This window comes from Trematomus bernacchii, unplaced genomic scaffold, assembly GCF_902827165.1.
Source record: "Trematomus bernacchii unplaced genomic scaffold, fTreBer1.1, whole genome shotgun sequence".
Classification (NCBI taxonomy): domain Eukaryota; kingdom Metazoa; phylum Chordata; class Actinopteri; order Perciformes; family Nototheniidae; genus Trematomus; species Trematomus bernacchii.
The window spans coordinates 3298314-3322658 of NW_022987616.1; the positions used below are offsets into that span (position 1 = coordinate 3298314).

The window sequence follows — 24345 nt, forward strand, 5'->3', positions numbered from 1 at the left end:
GTTTGTACTCTCTGTCCTCATTTCTTCTCCTGTCCAGTCCCATGTCTCCATCTGACATTCCAGTTGGGAGCGATGGTTGCGTGGGATGGAGTGTGACGAGATAAGGAGGTGAAGTGCGGCACACTCACGGCTGGTAACGATCTATCGAAGGGAGCAGATAACTCTGGTGGAACATCTGATTAGGGCCCGCTGCTCCCATTTATCACCTCTGGGCAAGGAATTTGGTACTTCAAGCAGGATGAGGCAAAGCTTCACTGTCCTTTCACACATCTGTTGTTTTCTTTGTATCTATCTGTCTTTACACATCTCTTTCTCTCGTCTTTGCAATGCGTCAAATTATTGCTCAAAACCTCAGAGTCTTGAACGCACGCTATGCAACAAGAAGCAGACAGACATTGCATGGTATTAGGCTATTGGCTCAGTAACCATTGATTATGGTGTTGGTTTCACCAGAGAATCATGGTCCAAATGCAGTTTTAAATACGTTTCAAGCCCTAAAAGAAAAAATGATTATAGTGAGAAAAGGCACAATTTAAATATACCAAAGTCTGGCAAAAAGTTGAAACAAATGGCAAAGTTAATATGAATTCACATATATTTGTACTGGTAATCATTGCTTTTCACTGTGATCTTGTTGTAGTGTTCAGAAAGCCTTTAAAAAAGTTACAGTGATTGTTTTACTCCGTGCAAGTATGTCTTAAAATTAGACAGAGAAAGAGTGTGTGTGCATGTTTACTCCTCCATTGCTCTTCCCTGCTAAGAGCGCCGTAAAGCTGTCAGCCTTGTCTTGTGTTTAACTGTCTGAGGAGGCCAGGCAGAGGAGATCATTAACCTGGGATTAGACTGTGTGCTTGTGTGAGGATGTTTGTATATACCAAGTTTGTATATGTGAACGAAAGAGACAAAGAAGGAAACAGAGAAGAAAAGATGCAAACAAATTCATCTCTTTGTTTTGATTTCTGCATTTTTGCAAGATCTTTGCGTAACCCAAGCCTCAAACCCCGTTCTGTTGAAAGTTAAAACACCTGCTGTTTAGGTGGATGTGATGAGGTTTGGATTGACTGTATGAAGAGGAACATGTGGATGCCATCAGTGGCATGAGGGCAAACTGCATCAACATGTAGCTGTTTTGATTTGACTTACCACACACATCTGGTTGAACCTTAAATGTATCTTCTGTTTTCAAAGATGATATCAATGATGCATAGGTGTCAAGTTTAGTGATAAGATACATAATCGCTAACAGATTTCTAAGGATCAAGTTCACAGCAGTTCGAATTAGAACCTGTTAAAGTGATTGAAACCTTTGTAAACACAGCTCAAGAAAATGCTGATAAGAGTGAGTATCATGGTGCGTATAGCCAATACAAAATAAACAAATGTATATGCTAAAGTTTAAAAATTATTAAATACTTTGTGAATTAAAAAAAACACATACACATAATTTTTCCTTTGTCAAGCAATTGTTTCACTGGCTTATAAGTACACACTTATTTTCTACTCTCCTATTATTTTAGTTAAGGAGTGATATTTCGAGTAATTCTTGCATTTATTTCAATGAAATTGCATTTATTTATTGGAGATTAGTTCATTGACGTTTTGAAAATCTCTACAATGATTCATTTGATGGAACATTTGATTTTACATAACGCAGCACAGGACATGAGCTCTTTAAGTAAACACTGGTTGGTATGTCTTTGGAATTTCTCGTCCAATCCGGTGTTAAAAAGGTTGTGAACCGCTGAACTCGGCATGTCCTTGTGTGCCCAGTAAACTCCATCCATTATCATAATGACCCCATCGTTTGCCCTGCCCGAGGACTCGCTCTGGTAATGGAGATGAACACAGCCGACAGGAATGGTGTAAATGTCACAGTAAACATTCCTGCAGTCGCATTCTTCAGTGAAGCCACCGGGAAGCCCACAGGGATTTATCTCTGGTAAATAAAAAAGCAGAGGAAGAAAGAGAAAGGGGGGAAGAAAGAAAAGGAGAAAAAGGCTCACCCAAAGGATGCTTGAGTGGTGAGAAACTCAGATGAAGGGTGATTTAAAGCCCTGGGTGACCTTGAATGGGCAGAGGAAAGAGGGTGTGAGTGTGTTTGCTCTGGGAGCCACATATACACTTTTATGTGAACACAAATGTCTTCATGAAGATAGTTTATAGTCAAAACAAGTACAAATATGATGGGAATCCTTTTTTAGCCATGCATGCAGTATGTCAAGCGATCTCTCCAATACTTGGTCCAGATATTAATGCTGACATGTTCATTTAGGATACATAGTTTGGTGATCTTCTGACTTTTCCTCTTGCACTACCATGAGCTTGCTATATTCAATTTGTATTTGCTAGCATTGCCCAGTTTGTTGGTTCATTGTTGCTAGCATCAGGACATTGCTTTAGGTCTTATGTTTAGAGGATAACGTTGCTGTAACACATCACACAGCAGTGATGATATTGTGTTTTGATTGTGTCATTGCTTTGCTAGAACCTTCTGCACAGATGTGAACCTGTTGCATTGAGTCTGACATGTGAATGCTGGTGTCAGAGATGGTTTCGACACTGCATTTTGGTCCAGTGTATTTCTTTTGGAATGTTTAAACAGGAAGTGATTATTAAAGTTTCACATGTGTTGGAAATAAATACAATCTAATCATTAGAAAAACACACCTCAATAAACATGATGAACCCAGGTAGGTCCACAATAGCTCCTCATTTGACGGTGATAAGTGTGTTAAGGGGGAGCTTTCCCTCAAAGGTCAGGGTCAAGGGTTAGGGAATGAATGTAATCACTCAATTTCATTAAGTCTACACAAATAGAGACGTGTATGCAGCCCCGTTTGTGTGTATTTGAATGAACTTGTTAGACGACAAGAACTCCCACCTCGTTATACGAGTCAAGTCTCCATCACATACTGGTGAAATAGAGAAAGCTGCACCCCTCGGCCCCTCACATGTTCCCAGGCTGGTCTTCTCTCTAAAGAGGACATGCCTGAAACAACAACCCTAGGTCCACAGTGAGAAAAAGGCCCCATGTGAGCGCAGATGCTCCTGACCCTGCCGACCAAGTAGCCTCCCTTTCAACCGCGCTGCTGCTGACAAATTTACGAGCCCTAGGCTGACCCGCGGGATGACTTTCCAAACATGACACTGACAGGAAAACAGTCTGAGTCGGTTGGGATGGAGGGAGGCAGGGTGGAAGAGAGCGAGGAGAAAAAGAGCGGAGAAGGGGGAGAGTGGCAAGACATGTAGATGCTGTGTTTTATTTTTCATTTTGCATGATTTCCATTAGGCTTTCCTATTTTGAAAAAACAACATGGAGAGAGTAGTTTAATTTGTTTGTCAGTGGTTACAACAGTGCAGCAATATGACCAGGGGTTATGGGTTTGACTCCTAAAGAAGCCACCCATAACAAAAATGTATCCACTCCCAGTGCTGTGAGGCTTTCTGGATGAAAGGATCTTATCACTAAGGATGTGCAGGGGAAACTCTACCCAGTCCTTCCTCCTGTACGGACACTTTCCACACCTCCTGGATACCTTATCTGACTGACTGAGAGTTTAAAAGTCCTACATAAATCCTTTTCCAACAGGAAGTCGAGCATTTTTAGTAATATATATCTCGATGTTTCAGTATCAGCACCTTATTCATTGTTATTCTCATACTGTACAATATGGTCAGTATTTGGATAACTCTTCTTCTTGCATTGCACACGCATGTACTGTATAACATCTCAGATACGACACGATACGATATACTTTATTGTCCCCGTAAGGACATTTGTTCTGGACTCCGTCCTGCAGTTCCGCATACATGTACATATACAAACATAGTAGACATTAAGAGACATACACATATCATCAGTCATACACCGTTTGAACAAACACAATACACAGACGCACATACTTTTTTTTTTTGTGTATTTATAACATCTCAGATGAGCTGCTGTCCACTTTCAGAGGAATGTATCTGTGTCATTCATTTAAGTAGATAGCTTCTGTTTGTCCACTTCAAAGGCCTGAGAAAAGTAAGCAGACAGTTTGGTTGGTTTACCACTTGTGTGATCACATGTTGGTGTTAATCTACATCTGAGCTAGAGTAATTTGGGTTATTGTTTTTGTCTGTTGCTGTTTTATATGTATGAATAGAGTAGATAAACACACCTTCTTCCACACATTGCTGCACTTTCCACATCTATATATTCAAATACTCTTATTTTTAAAGTACGCTTTAGAAACACGCTGCACTATTTCACAGCATTGTGTCTTTCGAGAAAGTTCCTTCTGCTGCATCTCGTTCTTAAATAACACATTTTAAAATGTAGTTTGGATTTGCATATCTAGCTTTCAGCAAAAACTCAAGAATCATGAAGAAAGCCAAGTTCTCTGCACCTTCATCCCACCTATACTGTGTTGACATATTGGGCATATTATTAGAAACATTGATTATTTTTTTCTTGATTTTCCTCAAGGCCCACCTGCTTTATGAATATCCAGGTATCTGGTTACCGTCGCTGTTTTTGGAGCTGTGCCTGTGTGTAAAACAAGCAGTAGGTCTTACATGTAAGTCAGCCCAGGGGGAAGATTGAGGCCGGCCCAGACTGATTTATCAGTGGATCATATGCTCTGCCTTTAAGCCACTGAAATGCGTTGTGGTTACCACTGACTTTGCAAAGGGAATCACACTGCGGCTCGGCTGTCTTCATGACAGAGAGAGTGTAGGAGAAAGAAAGGCAGACCGAGGTAAGGATAAGGAAATATAGTAGTAAAGAGGGAAGAAAAGATGTACAGGGGCATAGAAAAGGAGGTGTTCAGAGAGGAAGGAAAGTAGGCCCAACATCAGCATCACAGAGTGAGCTGGCCTTCTACCTTGTGGCTGTGGAATGCAAAGCCACCAATATTTTGACTTCCCCATTTTGAAACAGCTGCGTTTCCCTTTTTCAAAGATATTTTTTCCTTATTTATCGGATCCCTCAGGAGAGATCCATCTCCTGGCCCTGACACCGGCTTCCTCCTCTAAATCTCGGACCAGACCGGCGTAGCTCAGACACACACGTATACACACACTAACACACCTGCTGCCCGAAAGCACATACTAACCACAGATCACTTTAGCAGGCCTCTTTACTGCCTGCACTGCTGCACTTTCATAAAGGCATACTAAAATACGTGCGATCAGACAAATAAAGACACACACATACAGGCAAAACAGATAAAGACACCTGAAAATAACTGATAAATACCCTACATAGTAAAACCACTAAGACTTACACAAACATATCTCTGTGTGAATAAACTTCAGATGGTTTCCCACAACTCCTGACAGGCCAATAAAAGGAGATTCTTGACGACCATCATCACTGAATTGATACACCGTAAATAAAATGAGGCCTGGTAACATTTTCAAACCCACAGAAATGTTTTGTTTTGCTCAAAATGGACTCGCATCAAAAACTACGGGAGTTCATCTCTGTTTGCGGATTATTCACTTAGTTTTGAATGGGGGCGAAGCTCTAAAGCAGTCTAGGGAGCCGTTTCTGAGAGGGCCTGTGGTCACGACCCAGGAGGAAAGCAGTAAGTAACCATCATCAGTCATATAAATCGCAGAGGAAATGGAGCCCAACGTCAAGGACAGAGAATATCGCAGGATGAAGGAACAAGATCAGAAGTTTTTTCTTTTCAAACGATCAAACCCCCTTTATGCCATGGTCAATGATTTCCCTAATAAATACTGACTTTTATGCATCTTAGAAAACTATTATGACTCCGCTTGTTATCCTACATTTGGTTATTACATTTTGTGACCAAGCAACAGTCAAAAATTGCGCTATTTTCGTACATCGCTGACAGATTTGCTGCAACGTCTATTTTATAGCAGACCATCGTAGACCCAGACAAACCCCCCCCCTGCTGGCCACCCGACTTTTTCCCCTGAATCTTTTGGCAACCAAAGGACAGTAAATCCAGACAATCTGATCAACTCTAAACAGTGTATCTTTTAGTGTGCAGTGTTTCGCGAGATTAATGATTCTGGTTTTGGGATTGTTGTTGTTAGTCACATACGTTAGACAGTGAAGTGTTTGGTGATGCTGGTTTTGTTTATGACTGCGGTGTTTGGTTGCGTTTATTTTTCTTGTTCGTGTCTATATGAAACAGCCACTAGGATCTCGGCCAAATCGGCCTCCAAAGCAAACAAGATGTTGGAGAATGAACCAAAATACCTTATGCAACAAACTCCAGTAGATATGTTATGTTTTTTATCCAAAGCCAACAAGCACCATGGCTCAATTGAGTTTAATATTTTTCAAATTGTTATCCTAGCGTTCTTTCTCATGCGAAATTGCAGGACAGAATCCTTTGTTTTGTCCGTCGCTGAAGGTTGTAAAGACTAGAAATAATTTGTTACATTTAGCCCTCTTACAATTATTGTGTGGCTTTTTATTAAACTTGGAAATAAGTCGTGCTCTTTCCTTCCACTGAGTATTCGAGTTAGTTATCTGGCTCTTCCGTCTACACGTCCTGTGTGAGGACTGCCGATCTAAGATGAAGTGGATTGTCGGCCATTAATCTGACCAGAGGCTGTTGTGACAGCTGCTCTCCTGTTGAATTACATTTTTATTAACAATCCCATAAAGGGGAAACAAAAAAATCTACTGTGTATATTTTCCAGCACATTTCTTTCCTGATTTCATGGAATTTCCTTATAAATGTGAAAAAGATGTTGCACCGTCTTTTGTTGACAGCTTATTGGCACGAATTGGTGTCCAATGAAACCAACACTTGTTTTTACAGGGACTTTTGGAGAAATCACAACTGGCCATTAATGTCAATGAGGGTTTCTCTGTGGCCATTTAGACTTGTAAGTGTTCAAACAGACACAAATGGTGTATGAAGATTGATTATAGACATGGGTGTAAAGGTTGAATATGTTCCTGCACTCACAAGGCTACTCCCTTACACACACACATTTGACTTGTTAATCCTGTGAGGTCCCTGATCCTTGTCTCCAAACTGGGGTCTCAGCAATTGAGCAAAACTCAAGCTGCACCTGCAACATTATATTTTGACAGGTTTTACTAATTAAAAAACAAAACAAAAGCCATCTATACGAGCCAATCATAAGCAAGACTTTCCAATGGACCTGCAGTTTGCAAGCAAGAACCATCACCTGAACTTTTGACACATTTGTGCAATTTTGGCATTTGGTACTTTTTTGCATTTCCTTTAGTTTTATACGAAAATGCAGGCTTTGGAAATACAATTGATTTTTTTGTGTGTCGTAAAACAGTGCGTCACATTACATTGGTTCTTCTTTGTGGTGTCCCTACTGTGTTTGTTCTGAACTTTAATGTTTGTACAATTGTAAAAGAAATTCACATTTCCTTCTTTATGTATTGCAACATTTATTCTCCTATTTTTGCTCTGCATGACCTGCACTTGCGTGATACTTTATTGTAGTGGATAAGGAGCATAACTAAATCAGGAAAAACACTAACATTAACATGCCCTCCTTGTTTAAATGCCCCCTGCAGCCGAGTGAGTGGGTCCACGTCTTAATCCTTAGTAATAGTGCTTGAAGAGATGGAATAAAATCTCCTATTGACACACAGGTATGGCACGTCCAGCTACCTGGAGGCCAACTGGAGACTCAACAGAGAGCTGATGACTGCTACCACTCAGCTGTCAGTCTACCGAAGGCAACAAACTGAGACTACTCAGTCCAACAGCCATACCTTGGATATCTATCTGTTAGCAAAGCCCCAACAGAGGAGCAATTACAGCAAATTATCCGCCTACCCACGGGGTTAGACACACACGCACACAAAAACCCACACACATTGCACACTAGCTAAAAATCTCAAAATGACAAAAGATAGATGTGTGTCCAGACTTCATTTTATCATCTTGTATGGAATGCAGCACAGTGGTGATAGAGCTTTGGTAGATGGGAACAAAAATCAGATTTCCCCTCTCTGTGGATGTGTTTGAGTTTGTGTATTTGTGTGTGTCCTGGGACAGCACTCCTGACATTATGTGTGATGGTTTTGGATGGGTCTTCCGAAAAACCCAAATGGTTTTTCAAGGATTATATGGTGGACGATGACTGTAGAAAAATGTGATTATATGGTTCAAATGGGGCCTTTGTTTCTTGGGGATGCCTGTTCAGTGAGGTCATTGTGTACTGTAACCTGTGGGAGGTAATGGAAGAAGAGCAGGCTGGATATCCAGGCCATTGATGAATGTGTGTGTCTGTGGAAATTGTCAAGCTCTCAGGAAGGTATGTGTTATTTGAACAGGTCACATTCAACGAGCTTAGGTGGAAGAAAACTAAGGTTACTCTAACTAATGCCACATTTTGTTATCTGTGCTACAGGCAATCATTGTCTTGTTGTGACGTAAGGAATTAAGGGACAATAAGCCAATATTTAAAAGTGCTGTAATGTATCTGCAATGCATTTCCTTAGAGATCTGATGGTTATATATTTTGTAATATATATAATGTTATCTATATATAAATATTATGTTATTTTTGTCTATTTAATTCAACCTGCTTGACAGATTAAACGCATCACTTCTTATGCACCGGAGGAATTGTCTCAGGAAATAAATCCCATACATACCATTTTGAGAAAATGCCAAGGCGTTCATGAACCGACTGTGGTTGAATAATTGTCTCCGTGGCAAAAATGGCAATCATTCATATACAATTGTTACAAAACGTTATATAGTACTAACTTTACAAGTACCTGGCTTGCTGACAATGAAGCTCATATCTTGGCTGTCTGTCAGGAAGTCATAACAGAAATTAGTAATGTGCTTAAATCCCTGTACTGATTTTGCTGGACACAGAGTAAAGCTGTCCACTGCTGTTCTGTGTTTGCTAATGGGGCTTGACAGTCTGCAAAAGGGCTGGTCTCACTGCCTCATATCCTCGCTATGGAATGATGCTCCGGTCTGGCCTTGAATTCTCACACCACTGACATCTGGGACTGTGTGTGCATCACAAGGTGTGTGTGGGAATGTGTCAGTACACCCCTCTGTCCTCCTTTCCTCACATTCTTGACTTGGACAGTTACATCTGTACCTGTGCATATGTCAGTGCGCATATGCGTGTAACTACCTTGCATGCTGGTGTGTATTTGTGTGACTACATGCATCGGACATAAACTCTCGCGCCTGCCAGTGGCCCTTGGCTGGTCCTGTGGAGCTCAGTGTGTCGGCTTTGATGCTGGGTCAGGGGAGAAGATCAGAGCACAGGATGAGTCTCCAAAGGCCCACACACACCACACACCCTTGCTCAAAGTTAATGATGACTCCCAGCGGACTCCTAGCCCCGCGGCTTGTACCTTGACCCCAGGAGCTGCCCTGCCAGCTGCCTGACTACAAAGATCCAAAACACTCAGCAGAAGGTGGAAACAGCTCCTGATGGCAGCCAAGCATAGTGGCAACACAGGCAGCTCACACCACTGCAGGGGGGGGGAAACTCAATATCTGTCTCAGTTGTTTTATCTTTCAACACGGCATCAATGCCAAACGTTTGAAGCATAGATTCTGGCTTGAGCCTCTTCAAAAAGACTGGTGTTTACAGCATAACGATTTCAACTAAATTAGATGTTTTTCTTTTTGAGTGAAAAAGTGGCTCAAGAGTTGTGATTGTATCAACTGCAAGAATTCCCTATGACATCTAACAGTCCAAACTTTTAATTACATGAGAGAATGAGAATTAAAGATGAATGAAACACAAGAAAGTATCCAACCTATCATCAGAAACCATCAAGCCTGAGAGAGAAACCAGGCAGGTTATGGGCTGTTCTTACACTATTACATAAACACTGATGGATTCTTGTCATGCCTTGGATATCCAGAACATTTGTAATGGTTATCAATCTGCAAAGTCTTTAAGAATGTTGACAGGTTCTTGGTTTGCATACTTTTAATTAAAGGGTGTTTGTGGAAATGTCTTTTTATTATTTCTCTCAATCTCTCATTTTGTCTCACTCTCATAGCCTCTTCTTTCAGTGAGATGCATTATGGGTCAGATGAAATAGTAAATCACATATTTAATTAGATTCCAGAGATTTTAAAGAGGGACTTCGGAATTCCCGGGGAGGCGTGTGGCGTAGTGGTTCATAACGTGCGTTGGTGTTTGGATCAGGGGGGTCACAGGTTCAAACCCCACTGCAGTCAGCATGTCGTTGTGTCCCTGGGCAAGACACTTCACCCCAAATTGCTCCTGTGGGGATTGCCCACAGTATTAAGTATGTAAGTCGCTTTGGATAAAAGCGTCTAACAAGTGACATGTAATGTAATATTTGGCATGGTCTACGCATAAAACTCCCACAAAACATCTGAGAATTATGGGAAATGAAGGGCAGTTAAAGGCACCACTATCCTGTAGGGCAGCCCTTGAACAAAAGTGACATATTCCTGTTTAAAATGTTTTGTTGCAAAAAATACCACAGAACTGGTTCAGCATGAATCTCTATGTGTTATACATATCTGCAAATGTAGATGGATAAAAAAGTCTTGTTTGATTGGCAGAATGTACCTAATCTGTCAACAAACTGGAACCTAGTACAATCTTACTGACAGATCTAATAAGAGCTCCCTAAATACTCTAGACAGGTACTCAGTTCTCTGTTATCTACATTGCAGCACTTGATAATACAGGAAAGTGTACAACCGTTACACTGTAAGAATTAAGATGTCTTCAGAAGCTTTTTCCTTAAGATTGTCTACAAACACTGTCACGGCCGGTTCTTGTCGTTCCTCAGTCTCACCACCATAGTGGAAAAGTTAATTGCTGATGTAGCTTTGAGGCTAAAAGCTTTCACTAATCCCCTCTCAAAAATAGATACATATCTGACAACATAATTAACCTTGAGAAACCCATCCGTAACTTTCCTTTTAGTTAATTTTACCAACTGAGTGTTGATGGAGGGCGAAAAAGTATTTTGGTGCGAGAAGGTGGTTGTTGGTTGTTTTCTCTGCGGTTGTGGGACGTGTGAGAGAAAGCTGGAGGGATTTGATGCAGGCGACTGCTCCCCGGCTGTGCCTCTGAGGGATTGACTGGACAGCGTTAGGAGTGTGAGCAAACTCACTGACCACTGACCACGGACCAGTCAGCCCATCAACAGGGCCTCTGCTGCACAGCGCTGCTTCACGTTAAGAACACTGCTCCTCTCCCTATCCAGTTTATTTTCCTGTTTTTAAATGAGTCTGTCTTCCTATTTTCCTTTTTTATCAAACTTTCAAAGTATTTAAACATATTACCGGCGGTTGCTTTTCTTTAGTTTTACTCCAGACGTTGTGTCGGATTCATATCTGTCTGTTCTTCTATCCACTCTGTTGTCGGCCTCCAGCATTCTGGCTTAAAGTTTCACTCACTTTTCTTTCTGTCAGCACCTTTTTTTCACGGTTCTTTTTCATAATTCAGTTATCATAGTTTGTCCAACACTAATATACATTCTTAATTATTTTGAATTTGAAAAGCATTTTTAGAACCCATGAGCATGTGCAGGCTGTGAATATAAGAACCGTATGAATTCAGTCCATATGATACTAACAGATTCTCAGGGTCATGGTAAATGTGTGTGTTTGTGTGTGTGTTGCCATAGTACTTCCAGCAGCAGGACAGCAGCGACAGATGTTGCGCAGGTGGAAACAGGAATCAAAGCGTCCAAGGGAATCTGCCAATGATCCGTCTCACTCTCTTTCTGTCACTAACTGTCTATCTTTCATCCTGTCTATTCCCCTTTCTCCCACCTCTATCTAGGTAAGACAACCTATTTTGTCTTTCCTTCCTTGTCTGGTCTTGTCATCTCATCCACTTCTCCCACAGTCATCTTCTTCTCCTGTGTTATTATAATAGACAAACGTTTTCTATTGACACACATTTAGCTGTATTGCTGCAGGGTATCCATTTTGACACAATTCTTCACTCCAAAAATATTCATTACTGTACATCTTTTTCTTGACCAAACTTTGTTTCATTCATGCGTTTGTTTTTCTCTACCTATATTACCATTACAACAGTCATCATTTATTCTCCTTTCCTCACGCCCCATTTCTTCCTTTTGTGTCTTTTGTTTTATAGCAGATTTAATCACACATGGTTTAGGTGAATCATCAGAGAGATGTCCCATGTTTTCTGGTTACAGTTGGCTGCCTCTCTGTGTGTTCAAGAAAATGAAAGAGAAACATTGACTTAGTAATTTTGTGTATTCTGTTTGTGTATATTTTCTCATGAACTGGTGACCAAAGCTGGGAGTGCGGTAATAAAATAAAGCCATAAATTACACACAACATACACAGACGAGTATTCACACACCACACATTAACACTGCACTTTCCATAGAGCACGGTTTGCACCAAATCACTAATATAATCACTCTTTCCCCATCTTTAGAATCACTCTGAATGAATTCCTCCCTGAATCATCCAAATCTAAATCCCTTTTCCCTTCTGTGTGTTCCTGTCTCAAAGCGCACGTCATGGTAGATTAGCACAAAGGTTACGCTCTCTGTAGACGTCGTGTGAAGACCTCGCTTTGATTTTAGATGTGAAATCTCAGTGGATTTTTATCGAATTTCAAGCCGAGAAGGTGGAGAAGCAGCTGGAATGCTACTTAGCCGCTACACTGTGGCTCTCAGGCAATCTTGCAGAGGACTGCGGTGATAAAGTGTATGATAATGTGAGACTGTGGCTGTCTTCATATTTCATAGTTTTAATTGTTTGTCTTCATCTGGAAGCTGCTCAAAACTACTCCCCACTCTGAGTTAAGGAAGAAAAGATTAATTGAACAGGCCAGTGAGTTGTTCATGGAGCTTAAGAGTGCCTTGAGATTTTGTTAGGATGTGAGGGGAATAAATTCAAGAAGAAATGCGTCCTGTGAATTTCATTAAAGCTGAATGAAATTAGTGGATACATTTTTCCACCTCAAAGAAAACATGTTTCTGCTTTGGCACAATGTCTTTCACTTGTCGTGTATGATTGTAGTGTATTTTGTTGCATATTTGCAGGAAATACAAAGTTTAAAAAGTTGCTGATTTAATTCTCGGACAAGGCTGTTAACGCCCTTTTAGTTTCCCTTGCTGCTTCACTGCTTACTGGAAGAACAAAGCTAAACTGGATATCTATGTTTGTGTTGTGTTAAGAAGTCAGAGGAGTGTATTAATGCTGCGTTAACAACAATAGTTGTTATTAACAGCTTGGCTAGCATACTGGTTGGGAATGGGAATTTCTCAAACCGCCAAAGAAGAAGAACAACAAAGGTGGCAAAACACACTCAGGGCCTGGATGTGACTTTTGAATAATTCCAATATGAAGGGGAGCTCTAGCAATTCCTTATTTGGTTTCCATAAAATGGGGGTAATGAGTGATAATAAAGAGTAATGTTCAAAATTGAAGCAACAGAGGCCGAGATATACTGACTTTAGTCCCTAGTATTGGCCAAGATCCAAAACCATTGCATTCTATACTCCCCATACAGCAACCAATAGTAGAGTCCTCCTAATAAATAACCAATCTGATAAAGATTTATGATTGCCAGTAATGTCAAGTGCCTGATATATTGTACATGTACCATACAGTGCATTGCAGCAGATGTAATAAACATTTGATACTTGTGAAACTCTTTCTGACCTTCTCACCACCATCGTCCGTTTATCAAAGAGCTTTCGTGCCAAAGAGTCAGTAGATTCTGAAACGGGGAATATTAAATTTCAAGCTGCTGGTCTTTACGCCCGGGGCTGTTGAAGGGAGTGTTGTAAAGTCATTTAGAGTACCATGACCTCCGCTTAAAGCCTCCACACACAGACACACAAGCTTAGCTGATGTATCTACCCTTCAACACAAGAGCAGACGCCTTATCACACACACTTACTGCAACATCTGTGTGTGTGTGGTGTGGGTGGGCAGCTTGTGGAGTACGATGAGGAGATGGTCACTGTCAAATCTGATAGAAGTCACAGGGATACTGATGTGAATAACATCTCGTTCTTTATATACAGTAAGATGGAAAGCATTTGAAATGCAGAGAGACAGCACTGGCTCAGACGTAAACTGAGAGGCTTCAATTATTGTAATTTGTTTTGACCAAGCCACAGCAATATGCTTCAGGATTAGACTGGAGTGAGGCTAGAACGACACGCCTTCACTCCAAGTCTTTTCTGTGCTGTTTCTTACTTAACTTCAGCATGTATGTAACTTGGAAATGTCGGGGGATGAGGGGAGCTTTAACCTTCCTGGGTGTGGGTACAAGGTGGGGCTGGCACTTTTGGGAGAGTCTGATTGGTTCCAGTGTTCTCACATCAACACAATTTTCTCTTCGCATATGACTCTGGGAACTAAATGTGTCATTGGTCCATTTTGGGTGGGTCCCGACATCATAAAATTACCAGAAAGTTTTAACAAGCCTGGCTCAGGTACAACACTTCTTACCAAACCTTTGGACTCTCAAAGTATTCAAATGAATCTTCAAAATAAATGAAATAAAGTAAAAAAGTATTGGATTCACACCCTGCCTCCTTTTACAGTTACGTTGTCTTAAATATACTGTATATGAAACTGCTGTACAGTAGTGCTGTTATCTGTAGTCAGGAAGAATCTTAATATTCGCTCTTACTCGTATAGTTATGTTGAAAATATTGTTTTAGCTTCGACTAACTACACTTATGTCTTGCTGTCTGAATATGTCACCCCTGGTATGTGGCGCAACTTGATGTTTCAGCTTACCATCGTCTAGCTACATCTTCATATTTAGCATACTTATCATTTGAACTCTTGGCAAAAGCTAAAAATTGTTTCCTAAAATGTCAAACTATTTATTCAACCAAAATCGTGCAGGCTAGTAGAAGTAAATATGTGGGAAAATGCAATGCCTGTACACTTTGCTTCTGCAACAAAATAATGTCCCAATTTGAGATCAATAAAGTACATATCTATCGATCCATCTATCATCTTAGTTTGGTCCCACTGCAGGGGATACAACTGAAGTAGTTTTAACATCTAGCTTTGGTTCCCAGTGAGTCTACTCTTACAGTGATGGTGAAACCGCCGCCTTACCAAACTTAAAATTGGTAAGATCCAATCATGGACTAAGAATAGTATGAATGTGCTGATGTATGTTTAAGTAGATACTATTTCAATTTTTGTAGGGTTAGCCTTTACGGTGTGTTTCTGCCTGGGTATTTCTGTAGACTTTCTAATTGCTCTTCCCATAATGCTCTTTATTCACTTCCCTCTTCTCACTCTGTGTGTCCATCCACTGACTGACTCTGCAGACTGTTTGCTGTGGGAGAGAAACCTCCAGCTGAGACAGGAACTGAATCCCCAGAGAGCACATTATCATTATGGCGCATATTGCACTTAAAAGTATAGGAGGGAGAACATTTGTTGGTTTTTGTCATTTCACGCCGTCAGAAGTGGTCGCAGAATGACTCTTAAGCTTGCTGCCGCCATGGGCTTTTGCTCCGGACTGATGATAACAGGGCTTTATTTAGGGAAACTGGAAGCCACACAAACCTATTAGACCTTAAGGATAAATCACATGTGAGCGTTTTAAAGGCTTTTATGGTCGACCTCGGCTCAGTGTCTGGGAGGATATCCGCTTATCACTCACTGTATGTTTACACTTAAATACTGTTTGTAAATATGAAATTTGATCCTATTTATAGAAAATACAAGATAAACGCCAAGTCAAGCCGCTAGAAAGGCATTAAAGGTCAAAGAAGGCCATGATGTCCATAGGAAAAGAATGTAGATAATACTTTATTGATCTGATAGTATAAACGAAATCAAAGCAGGATTTCAAAAGACAAAAAACAGAGGTTTTAGGCAGAAGAAGTCGTGATTTTCTCTATGTATAATCTTTCCTGTCCATTTCTCTTTGTGCACAATGTAATGATCCCATGTGTGTGTTTCTATCCCACAGTGGAGTACGACAGGGAGCTCTCTCCGCAGCGGAGTCACCACAAAGAGTTTAAGTTCAACCTCTCTCAGATCCCAGAGGGCGAGGCCATCACCGCAGCGGAGTTTCGCCTCTACAAGGAGTGTGTGAGCCGCGCCTTCCGCAACGACACCTTGCTACTCAAAGTCTACCAGGTGGTCAAGGAGCACCCTGACAGGTAACACACACACACACACACACACACACACACACACACACACACACACACACACACACACACACACACACACAATAATCACTCCGTAAATTAGTTTTTGATTCGATTGTCCACATCAAACTATTTTTCTTGTCGTCTTTGAAACTGGCGGTCCAGATTCACCATTGACTGTGCAAATAAGTCTTTGTTTATAAAAAATAAGTTATGATCAAATGATCTGTAACATACTCATACTTCTAAATGGACGCAGCTGTATTTGGTATCTTACAAAGCTTTAGCATATTGAGTGAAATGTTAAGTATATTTCTGAAGATTCATGTTCCAGTTCATTATTTGAGAAAAAAGCTGAAGAATATGAAAATAATAAAGTTGCGTCTCCCTGTGTTTCTCTCTATCTCTCTAACATTCTCCCTGCGTGTTACACAGACTCGGCCCTCGCTATGTTTATGTTGTCAAATCAAGCAAAACCACGTGGAACAGAAATAGCACAGCTTCAAAATCCTCCCGTCCCCCAAATGTGCGCAGCTAATACATGCCAAACATTTACATTACGTCTGCAGGGGCAGATAAACATCCAGAAAGATTTCTGAATGATATTTGTGTTTTACCAAGCCCGCCCAGCGAGAACCAGCTCCAACATGAAGAGAATTCCTGATATACAACTTTAGACTAACATCTTATATAGCCCTGTATATTGTGTTTCTCAATGAATACATATCAAAGTATCTTTCTCCTTTAAATCTTTGAGTATGAAGAGCTATTTAACTTGATTAATATATTATTTTGAGCTGAATATCATCAAGAAACAAAACACCTTAAGGTGGGGTCTCTCAAACCAAATGTTCTCAGACTATAGTCCTCGGCTAAAGCTGATCCTCTGTAAGGTCCGTAGCTACACAAAGTATCTTTAGATGTTGGCAATGTATATTTATCTGTCTGTCAAAAAGTTTCTATGGGTATCAAGAGCTACTTTTCAGCTGCATTCCTTCATCCCTACAATGGGTGGTTTGTGCTCTCCAGCCTGGAGGTAAAGCCTTTTATTTTGGGAGATATTTGGAGATTAAAGGGTGCATATATCTCAGATTTCTGTATTATTGCAGGACTGTTTTTTTACCTTGAAGTAAATTATAGCCTGGATGGTGTGCTATCAGGTGGAGAACATTTGCGGCTGCTTTGTTTGTGCTTTGAATTCAAGATGCATCCACTGACAAAATCAGTAGCTTTTATATGACATTAAAGTTAGAAGTGTTCTCATTTTCCATTCTTATGTTCGCATCTTCTTGTCCTCGATACTGGAATGTAACGTCCAAGGTTTGATGGTTTCTCTTCTGTTGAGTCAATTGTTGTTGTTTGTCCCCATTTTCTGCCTTTTTGCAAAACTGTACCTTCTGCAGTGGCCCAGCTGGGAGCCTATTAACTCTCTGGTGCCCCTCCTTCCAGTAAAAACCTGACTCCTGTTTTGACTCTAAGCCATAATGATAGAGCGCTTAATTAGCCTGACACCCTTTGTACTTTTCATTTGATTGGGGCGGTTTTGGTAAATGTAGGCTAGGAATGTGAGAGATTACAATGCCAGAAATGTGTCAGGCCTGTCATCGTATTGAGAAAAGGCAGGTTTTTGCAAAGGCTGTTTTCACTGACCCATCCCCATTTAGCAGCTATTATACCGTCTGTAACCAGATGATTTAATTCCTTTTTTCCCTTCTATGCCTTCATTCTGATTCTCAAAAATTGAATATCCTAATTTTTCTGAAAACCTCTGCATCTTTTCCCTCCTGATGTCTGATGTGCATATTCTTTTTACAATCTTACACATTTGTCAGGTGTTAAAAGATGAAAGCACAAAGAATAACCCGGCCAGCTGTGAGCTACACTCTTCCACCTTGCGTTACATTTTTAACAGCATTCACTGACATGACTTATAAAGGAGATTTATTGTAGCAAAAAGGTTAACTTTCACCTCTAACCTTATTATTCCAGTTCATTTAAGCAGTCAGTCAATAAGAAGTTTTACAGTGGGCTCCCGGTCGCCTTCGCCCTGCAGGCGGCTCTCTGATGGACCCCTGCCGTTCTTCGTCAGCCCAACAGCAGCTATAGCGATGAGGCGGAAACACGGGTACACGGACTCCTGCTGGGGCAAACGTGTGAACTTAGCAGTGGGGGAGGGTGTGTTTGTGTGTGTGCGTGAGGGAAAATAGTGGCTCATACGGAAACTGTCAGAAACACTCTCATTAATGCCCAATAAAGAAGGGCTGCTGATGCATGACTGCAGGGGCATTCTCCGAACACCTGGATGATTGCGCTGCTTTGATGTCGGCTGTGGAGGACGGCCGACAGATCCGACGCTGTGTCATTACTACTGTAATGGGACAGTGGGAGGACAGGCCCTCTTATCACTCACACTCTGTCTGTTATTTGCAACTCCCGTGCTCTCTTCTCACTCACTCGTCCACAATTGTGTTACACTAGTCGCGTTTTTTTCCCCTGCACGACATATTCTTCAATTATGTAGCTTGATCTGTTTACACAAAATATTGTAAATGATATAAACATACATGTAGCCTGATACCAAAGATTTAATACCTTCCTTTTCTCCTGTCCCTCAGAGAGGTAGAGTGTATGGTCAGACTCAAAGTGGAGTGTGATACAGTGTATCTCAGCATTTTCTGTTAAGTGCAGCCATCCATCTTTCTGTCATGTTGTTATGATACTGTTACCCTGATACAAACCTTCAGCTCCTGTGTGTCCTCTGGTTTCTTAAAGAGATAGATCCATCGTCTAGTGAGCTACAGTAACACCGCTGTACCGTACCACAGTTTATGCTGTAGATTAATGAACTTAAGCAATAAAATAGGATGCGCCAACCTACATTTCCTACATTCTTGTTTATTTGCCAGCATTAACTAGTATGTTCATGTGGATCCACCCTTCATGTCTCTTAGGGTAATATTTTTGTTTTGTTGTTTGTTGCCTGCAACCTTATAGTTTTACCTGCGAGTGAATCAAAAGTTAAAGTCTTAAAAACCTAAAATAATTCTTAACCTGGTTAGCAAAAATCCAAATAGCTTTGGATAACCAGATAAACTAGTTAATCTAACTCTTCTACTCTCTATTAGTCGGTGCTTAAATCGTATTCTTGGTAACGTTGACTTCTTTCCTACTTACTTTTTCATAGAATGACATGTGATTGCTAAGTGTTCCCAAAACAACTTTCCTTGACAGTATCACCAGGTCACAAAACACATTTCTATTGTTATCTCGTATTAGTTGTTTATCTTTTGTGTCATCTCCCGTGTTCTCCCAGAGAGGCAGACCTGTTCCTGCTGGAGTCCCGCAGGCTGTGGGCGGCGGAGGAGGGCTGGCTGGAGTTTGACATCACTGCCACCAGCAACCTGTGGGTGATGAACCCGGGACACAATCTGGGCCTGCAGGTCAGCGTGGAGACCAGCAGTGGTAAGGGCCGCAGATCACAACAAAATACACATTTTAAAGAAACTTTTAGGATTGACCTCCCCCTAATCGTCAAAATAACCACGAAAACATAATGTAATTTGGGCAACTTCTGCTAATCAACACAACCACTTTGGTAAAGATAAAATTAGTTTTAAGCGCTTTGTCTTCTGAAACAGGGCAGTTCATCAGCACCAAGGAGGCGGGCCTCGTAGGACGGGACGGTGCTCTGGAGAAGCAGCCTTTCATGGTGGCGTTCTTCAAAGTCAGTGAAGTCCATATACGCAACTCCCGCTCCACTGGCAGAAAAAGTCGCCAGCAGAACCGAAACCGATCCACGCAACCGCAGGAGGGATCCAGACTGGGCCCAGCAGGTCAGTCACTGAACCTTCACCGACCTCATCAAAGAATCCAACCATGAACACAATGAGACACCAAACTGCCCTCATACGTAACTGATGTCCGGCCTGTTGAGATGAATAGATGCGTAGCATATGTTTGAAGTATTCCTTTCCGAGACACTTGATGAATTGGATGTGACTTCATCCGGATCTCTCTCTAATCAGCCCCCGTCACATGAAAATCCTAGCCCAGGGAAGGATGTCCAAAATCTGTTTTTACTGTACTTTCTCTGTTAAGATGGAGGGTAGTGAAGTTTTTCCCGAAACCTGCATCTTAAGCAAGGAATATAGTGTTTTTCAGAAATATATTCAATGTTTACTTATGAAGGGGATTTCTGTGGCACATCTTCAGGCTGAGATTGTATCTAAAAATACAAAGAAATAGAGTATGAGATGCATGGGTGGTGTTAGGGAGAGAGTATAGAGGAAAATGTTTAAATAATGTGTGTATGATAAGAACTGAAGACTTTTTGACCACTTGCTTTGTGGAATAATTTAAATACTAGTAGAGTTTTGGACAGCTGCGTGATGGCACGGGCACAATGAGTGGACTTGAGAAGTTCAATAATTTAGGACGAATGAAGCTAATCCATCTTGACAGATGACCTCATCCTCTGAACTTCCTCATTAGTACTCCCCTACTCGACAGATGATGTAATGAGCAGGTATAAGCCCGATGTTATGAACTCGGCAAGCTTTTCAAATTAAATCAAACCCTAATCCGACCACCTTTCACCTGCTGTGTAATTCTGGCCAGACTTTACAGTGCTTGAAGCTAAGCTGCTCCTGTGAGGCGTCTTTGTGTGACTAGCTCAGTACATAAAGCTAACGCTCAGGGAGCCTGCTCTTAATATTGGCCTGGCCCTTTGCTAATGTGACAGATGAAGCATTATGTTCATATTAAGCTTTAGTGGCTTAAAGCTTAGACTCGACTGTATATCAGAGAAAAGCCTTGAATGCAGCCGTAAATAAAACGTTTAGCGCAGGCAACCACCCCTTTTTATTTTAAGTACTACACCTAAATCAGTCTACCTAGATTTATGTAAGAAACCCATAGACTGGATTCCATTAACAGAAAGATGTGTAAATGTAACATGCGGTATCATAGTACACATAGTATTGTTGTATCTGCTGATCTTCAGGTAGCCAAAATGGTTTGGCCCAAAACAGCCTAAGATCTGCACACCTGCTTGTTGGTCCCAAGGGAGACTTGTGATCGATGATGTGCAAGAATATATTTGATCTGACTGCAGTGGCTGAGACTGGCCCAAAATAAGTCGCTAACTGGAATTGATTTTCAGTCCAAAACGACTGAAGTCCGACCCGAAATAAACTGGATAAATCTAGTCCAGAGCCGGCTTACATTTGGATCTCTTGTGCCAAAACACAGCTTAGTGCTCTGACACACAGCTGCAAGCGGCCCCACTTGGCGGGGAAGCGATTTACCTTTGCTTTGCTTCTTCTGCTGCCCCGTTTAATGGCTCTACCATCTGCGTGGTGTACAGAAGTATTTGTGGGACAAGTTGGGTTTGTTCTCGCTACCGCTCTGAAAAACCCTCGCTGAGGTTTCTTGGCTCTACTTCCTGTTTGTTCAGAGCATCTCCTTCGCTTACTCAGTAGGTTACTGTGCGCTGCGGTTAACACAACAGGTTGCAAGTCAAATTCCTGTGGGGCTGGTGCTCAGTAATTGCATTAGATGAAAGCTCTGGCAGAGAACAAAGACTCATCATTTGTTATGCTACAGGACAGCTAGAGTCTACCACATGTTCAGTTTTGGCCCGGACCTGTACTCTCTTCCACCCAGCTGTCTTTGGCTTGAGATGTCTTCAGACTTTAAGTCAAGATGTCTTAAAGAAGATTCTGATTGTGGGGTGCAAAGTGAATCAGAGGGCTAAGGTGCACACAATGTGCTCATGATGTGGGTTAGCGTTGGGCTAACGAATATCGTCTCTGCTCGCTTTAAGGCACGTGTTTGTTAAATGGAAATAAAGTCATAATTTAAGTAAATAAAAAAGCTAATTGACCTTCTCTTTAGCGAGTAGTATGCTTTTGTGTCCTGGATTAAATCAGGATTAAAAAACTTTCTCTGGAGTGAATCTGCTTGAAAATCTGCTCTAACAAGGACAAACTGTTAAATATGCGTCCTGGAAGATTGGACTTTACATAACCCAAAACATCAAGACCTCTCCGCCTCGCCACTCGGGACGACGGGGAGTGTAAATATTTAGATCCAACACAGGAAGCGGGGAGGCCCCCCTCGCGACAGCCGAGTGTCCGTGGCCAGCAGAGGATGGCTGGGATTGGACGGGATGGGAGAATCCGTGAGGAATTCAGGAGGGCATATGGTTTCAATACCGCATCACTCACTCCAGAGACAGGGAGGAGGACAGGATGGATGGGGAGAGCATCCGTCTTGTGGAGCGCTCATGGGGAGAAAAAAAATGTGGACGTTGTCCCCTAGTTTCTGTTTGGCACAGCGCTACAGTACATCAGTTCAGGCCACCACAGCTCCATCTAAAAGGAGTTTTTCACCCATAATTCACCCTGATATTTGTTTCCTGTGAAAACACGAGATCCAAGACAGGAAGGCAGCAATGTGTTTGTTTGTAATTGCTCTAGTGTGCACAACTTTCACATAGAGGCTTTTCTTTGCTCTTTTGAAAAAGTTTCCCATCTCTGCCCAAATTGCACACTCCTGAACTGAGCAGTAAATCAATGCAGTGGATCTAGCTATTTTTGTCAAGTTTCATTTCGATTTTAAACATTTGGCCGCTATACTTTGGTTTGTCATAAAGTACTAAAATGCCTACTTCAGTCTGTTAAGGATAGTTAACAACCTTTAAATCTTTATTTTCCCTACTGTACTCCCTGTGAGGCCATGGGCCTTGTTATTTTCTAATTTTCACAATCTAAGCAAGCTGGATTTGAAAGGACATGTGATATTAAATGTCTTCCAGATGACAAAATAAGACTTATTCAGCCAAATAAATTTCTGCAGCATTAGTTTTAAGATAATAGTTGTATTATACGTGTAATAAATCATCTTTGTTTTTAAATTTTGGTCACAAAAGCAGACTACTTGCAAGCTAACGTCTTGGTTTCTTAATTATTGAGTAAATTGGTCTTTTTAGTATTGTTTTTTTATTCCATTTTGTATTTTGGACAGATGAGTAGTTTTGTCAGAACATGCTTCCGCCCCCTCTGGGTGTGCCTGATGTGGAAAATGCTTCTTTGTAGCTCGCCAAAAGAACAATACAACACCTTTAAAGGTAATTTGGGGTTTTGTGGGTTGAAGAAGGTCGGGAGGTAATGGGAGTCGGGTTGGGCTTTGGCTGTGGGGGAAGTTAACAACCATCCGGGGAAGGAATATCACGTCCCGGCACAGCACAGGAGGCCTGTAATTAGACCTAGCCAGTCATTAGCCGCGCAGCTAAAAGACTGACCACGCTAACAGTATCGCTTAAAGAATTATAATAACACGGCGCTCGGCCAGCAATGTTTTTTCATCTGTCTCTCCTCTCCTCCCTCCACCTCCTCATTCTCCCTCCCCACCCGACCTCCTTTGTTTACCGTTGGAGTAATTAGACATGGCGGAGCTCCCTCGCAGGGTTTAATAACCTCTGTGATGAAAGACAGGAAGAAAGATAAACTTCAGTGGTAGTGGTTTGCGGGAGGGCAAAGAGAGGAGCGACAACAGTGACATTCTCCTTTCATGTCACTGTTCATGGCCTCTTTCCTCTTGGGACTCTCCCCCTCCTTCTTCTAGGTTACTGATCCAGATTTTATGTTAAACTTCGGGCATATATAACTTTTCTGTCACCACCACCTCTATGGGACTTCATGTAATTGATACTGTGAAAGCTGCAATCTTTCTCGCAAAGTTTATTATACACAGTGAGGCGGTTTGATATATTGTGGCCCGCTGGGGTTGAAATGACTCTTTAAAACACACATACGCAGCGGCACACACTTCCTACACCAAACACTCTGACTATAATGTCTGAATCGGCACCATTTAATTCTTGTGTTTTTGGAATAACGTGATAAATATAACTTATAGCCTTTTCCTTCTGACATAAGGGCTGGGGGAAGTGTTTTTCAGGGCTTAATGAATGGCAGGTAGTGTGATGAGGGGTTAATATCAGGCCAGTACAGTATATCGAAAGTCTTGGTGTTAAAGAGCTTCAGTGCTTACGTTCAGTAAGGAGCAGTGTTTCCCCTGCGGCCACCTCAATGAATTCAATGTGAATTGGCTTTATTGGAGAGTTTTAGTGTCACATGGTGAAATGGATGCTTGTCTACTCACAGAGAAACATTTCCAGGTTAAAAACTGTTAGGTAAACTGTAATGTGAAAGTATGGCTCAGTGCCA

General features: G+C 41.4%; 1 protein-coding gene across 1 annotated transcript in view; it reads left to right on the top strand.

Annotated features, from left to right (window-relative positions):
* The window catches only part of bmp6 (bone morphogenetic protein 6), a 39088-nt gene that overhangs the window by 6151 nt on the left and 8592 nt on the right, over nucleotides 1-24345 (top strand). Inside the window, exons 2-4 of the mRNA XM_034132487.1 lie at nucleotides 15931-16123; nucleotides 19428-19576; nucleotides 19753-19947. Coding sequence (XP_033988378.1) covers nucleotides 15931-16123; nucleotides 19428-19576; nucleotides 19753-19947 — 537 coding nt within the window. The remainder of the gene's footprint in view (nucleotides 1-15930; nucleotides 16124-19427; nucleotides 19577-19752; nucleotides 19948-24345) is intronic.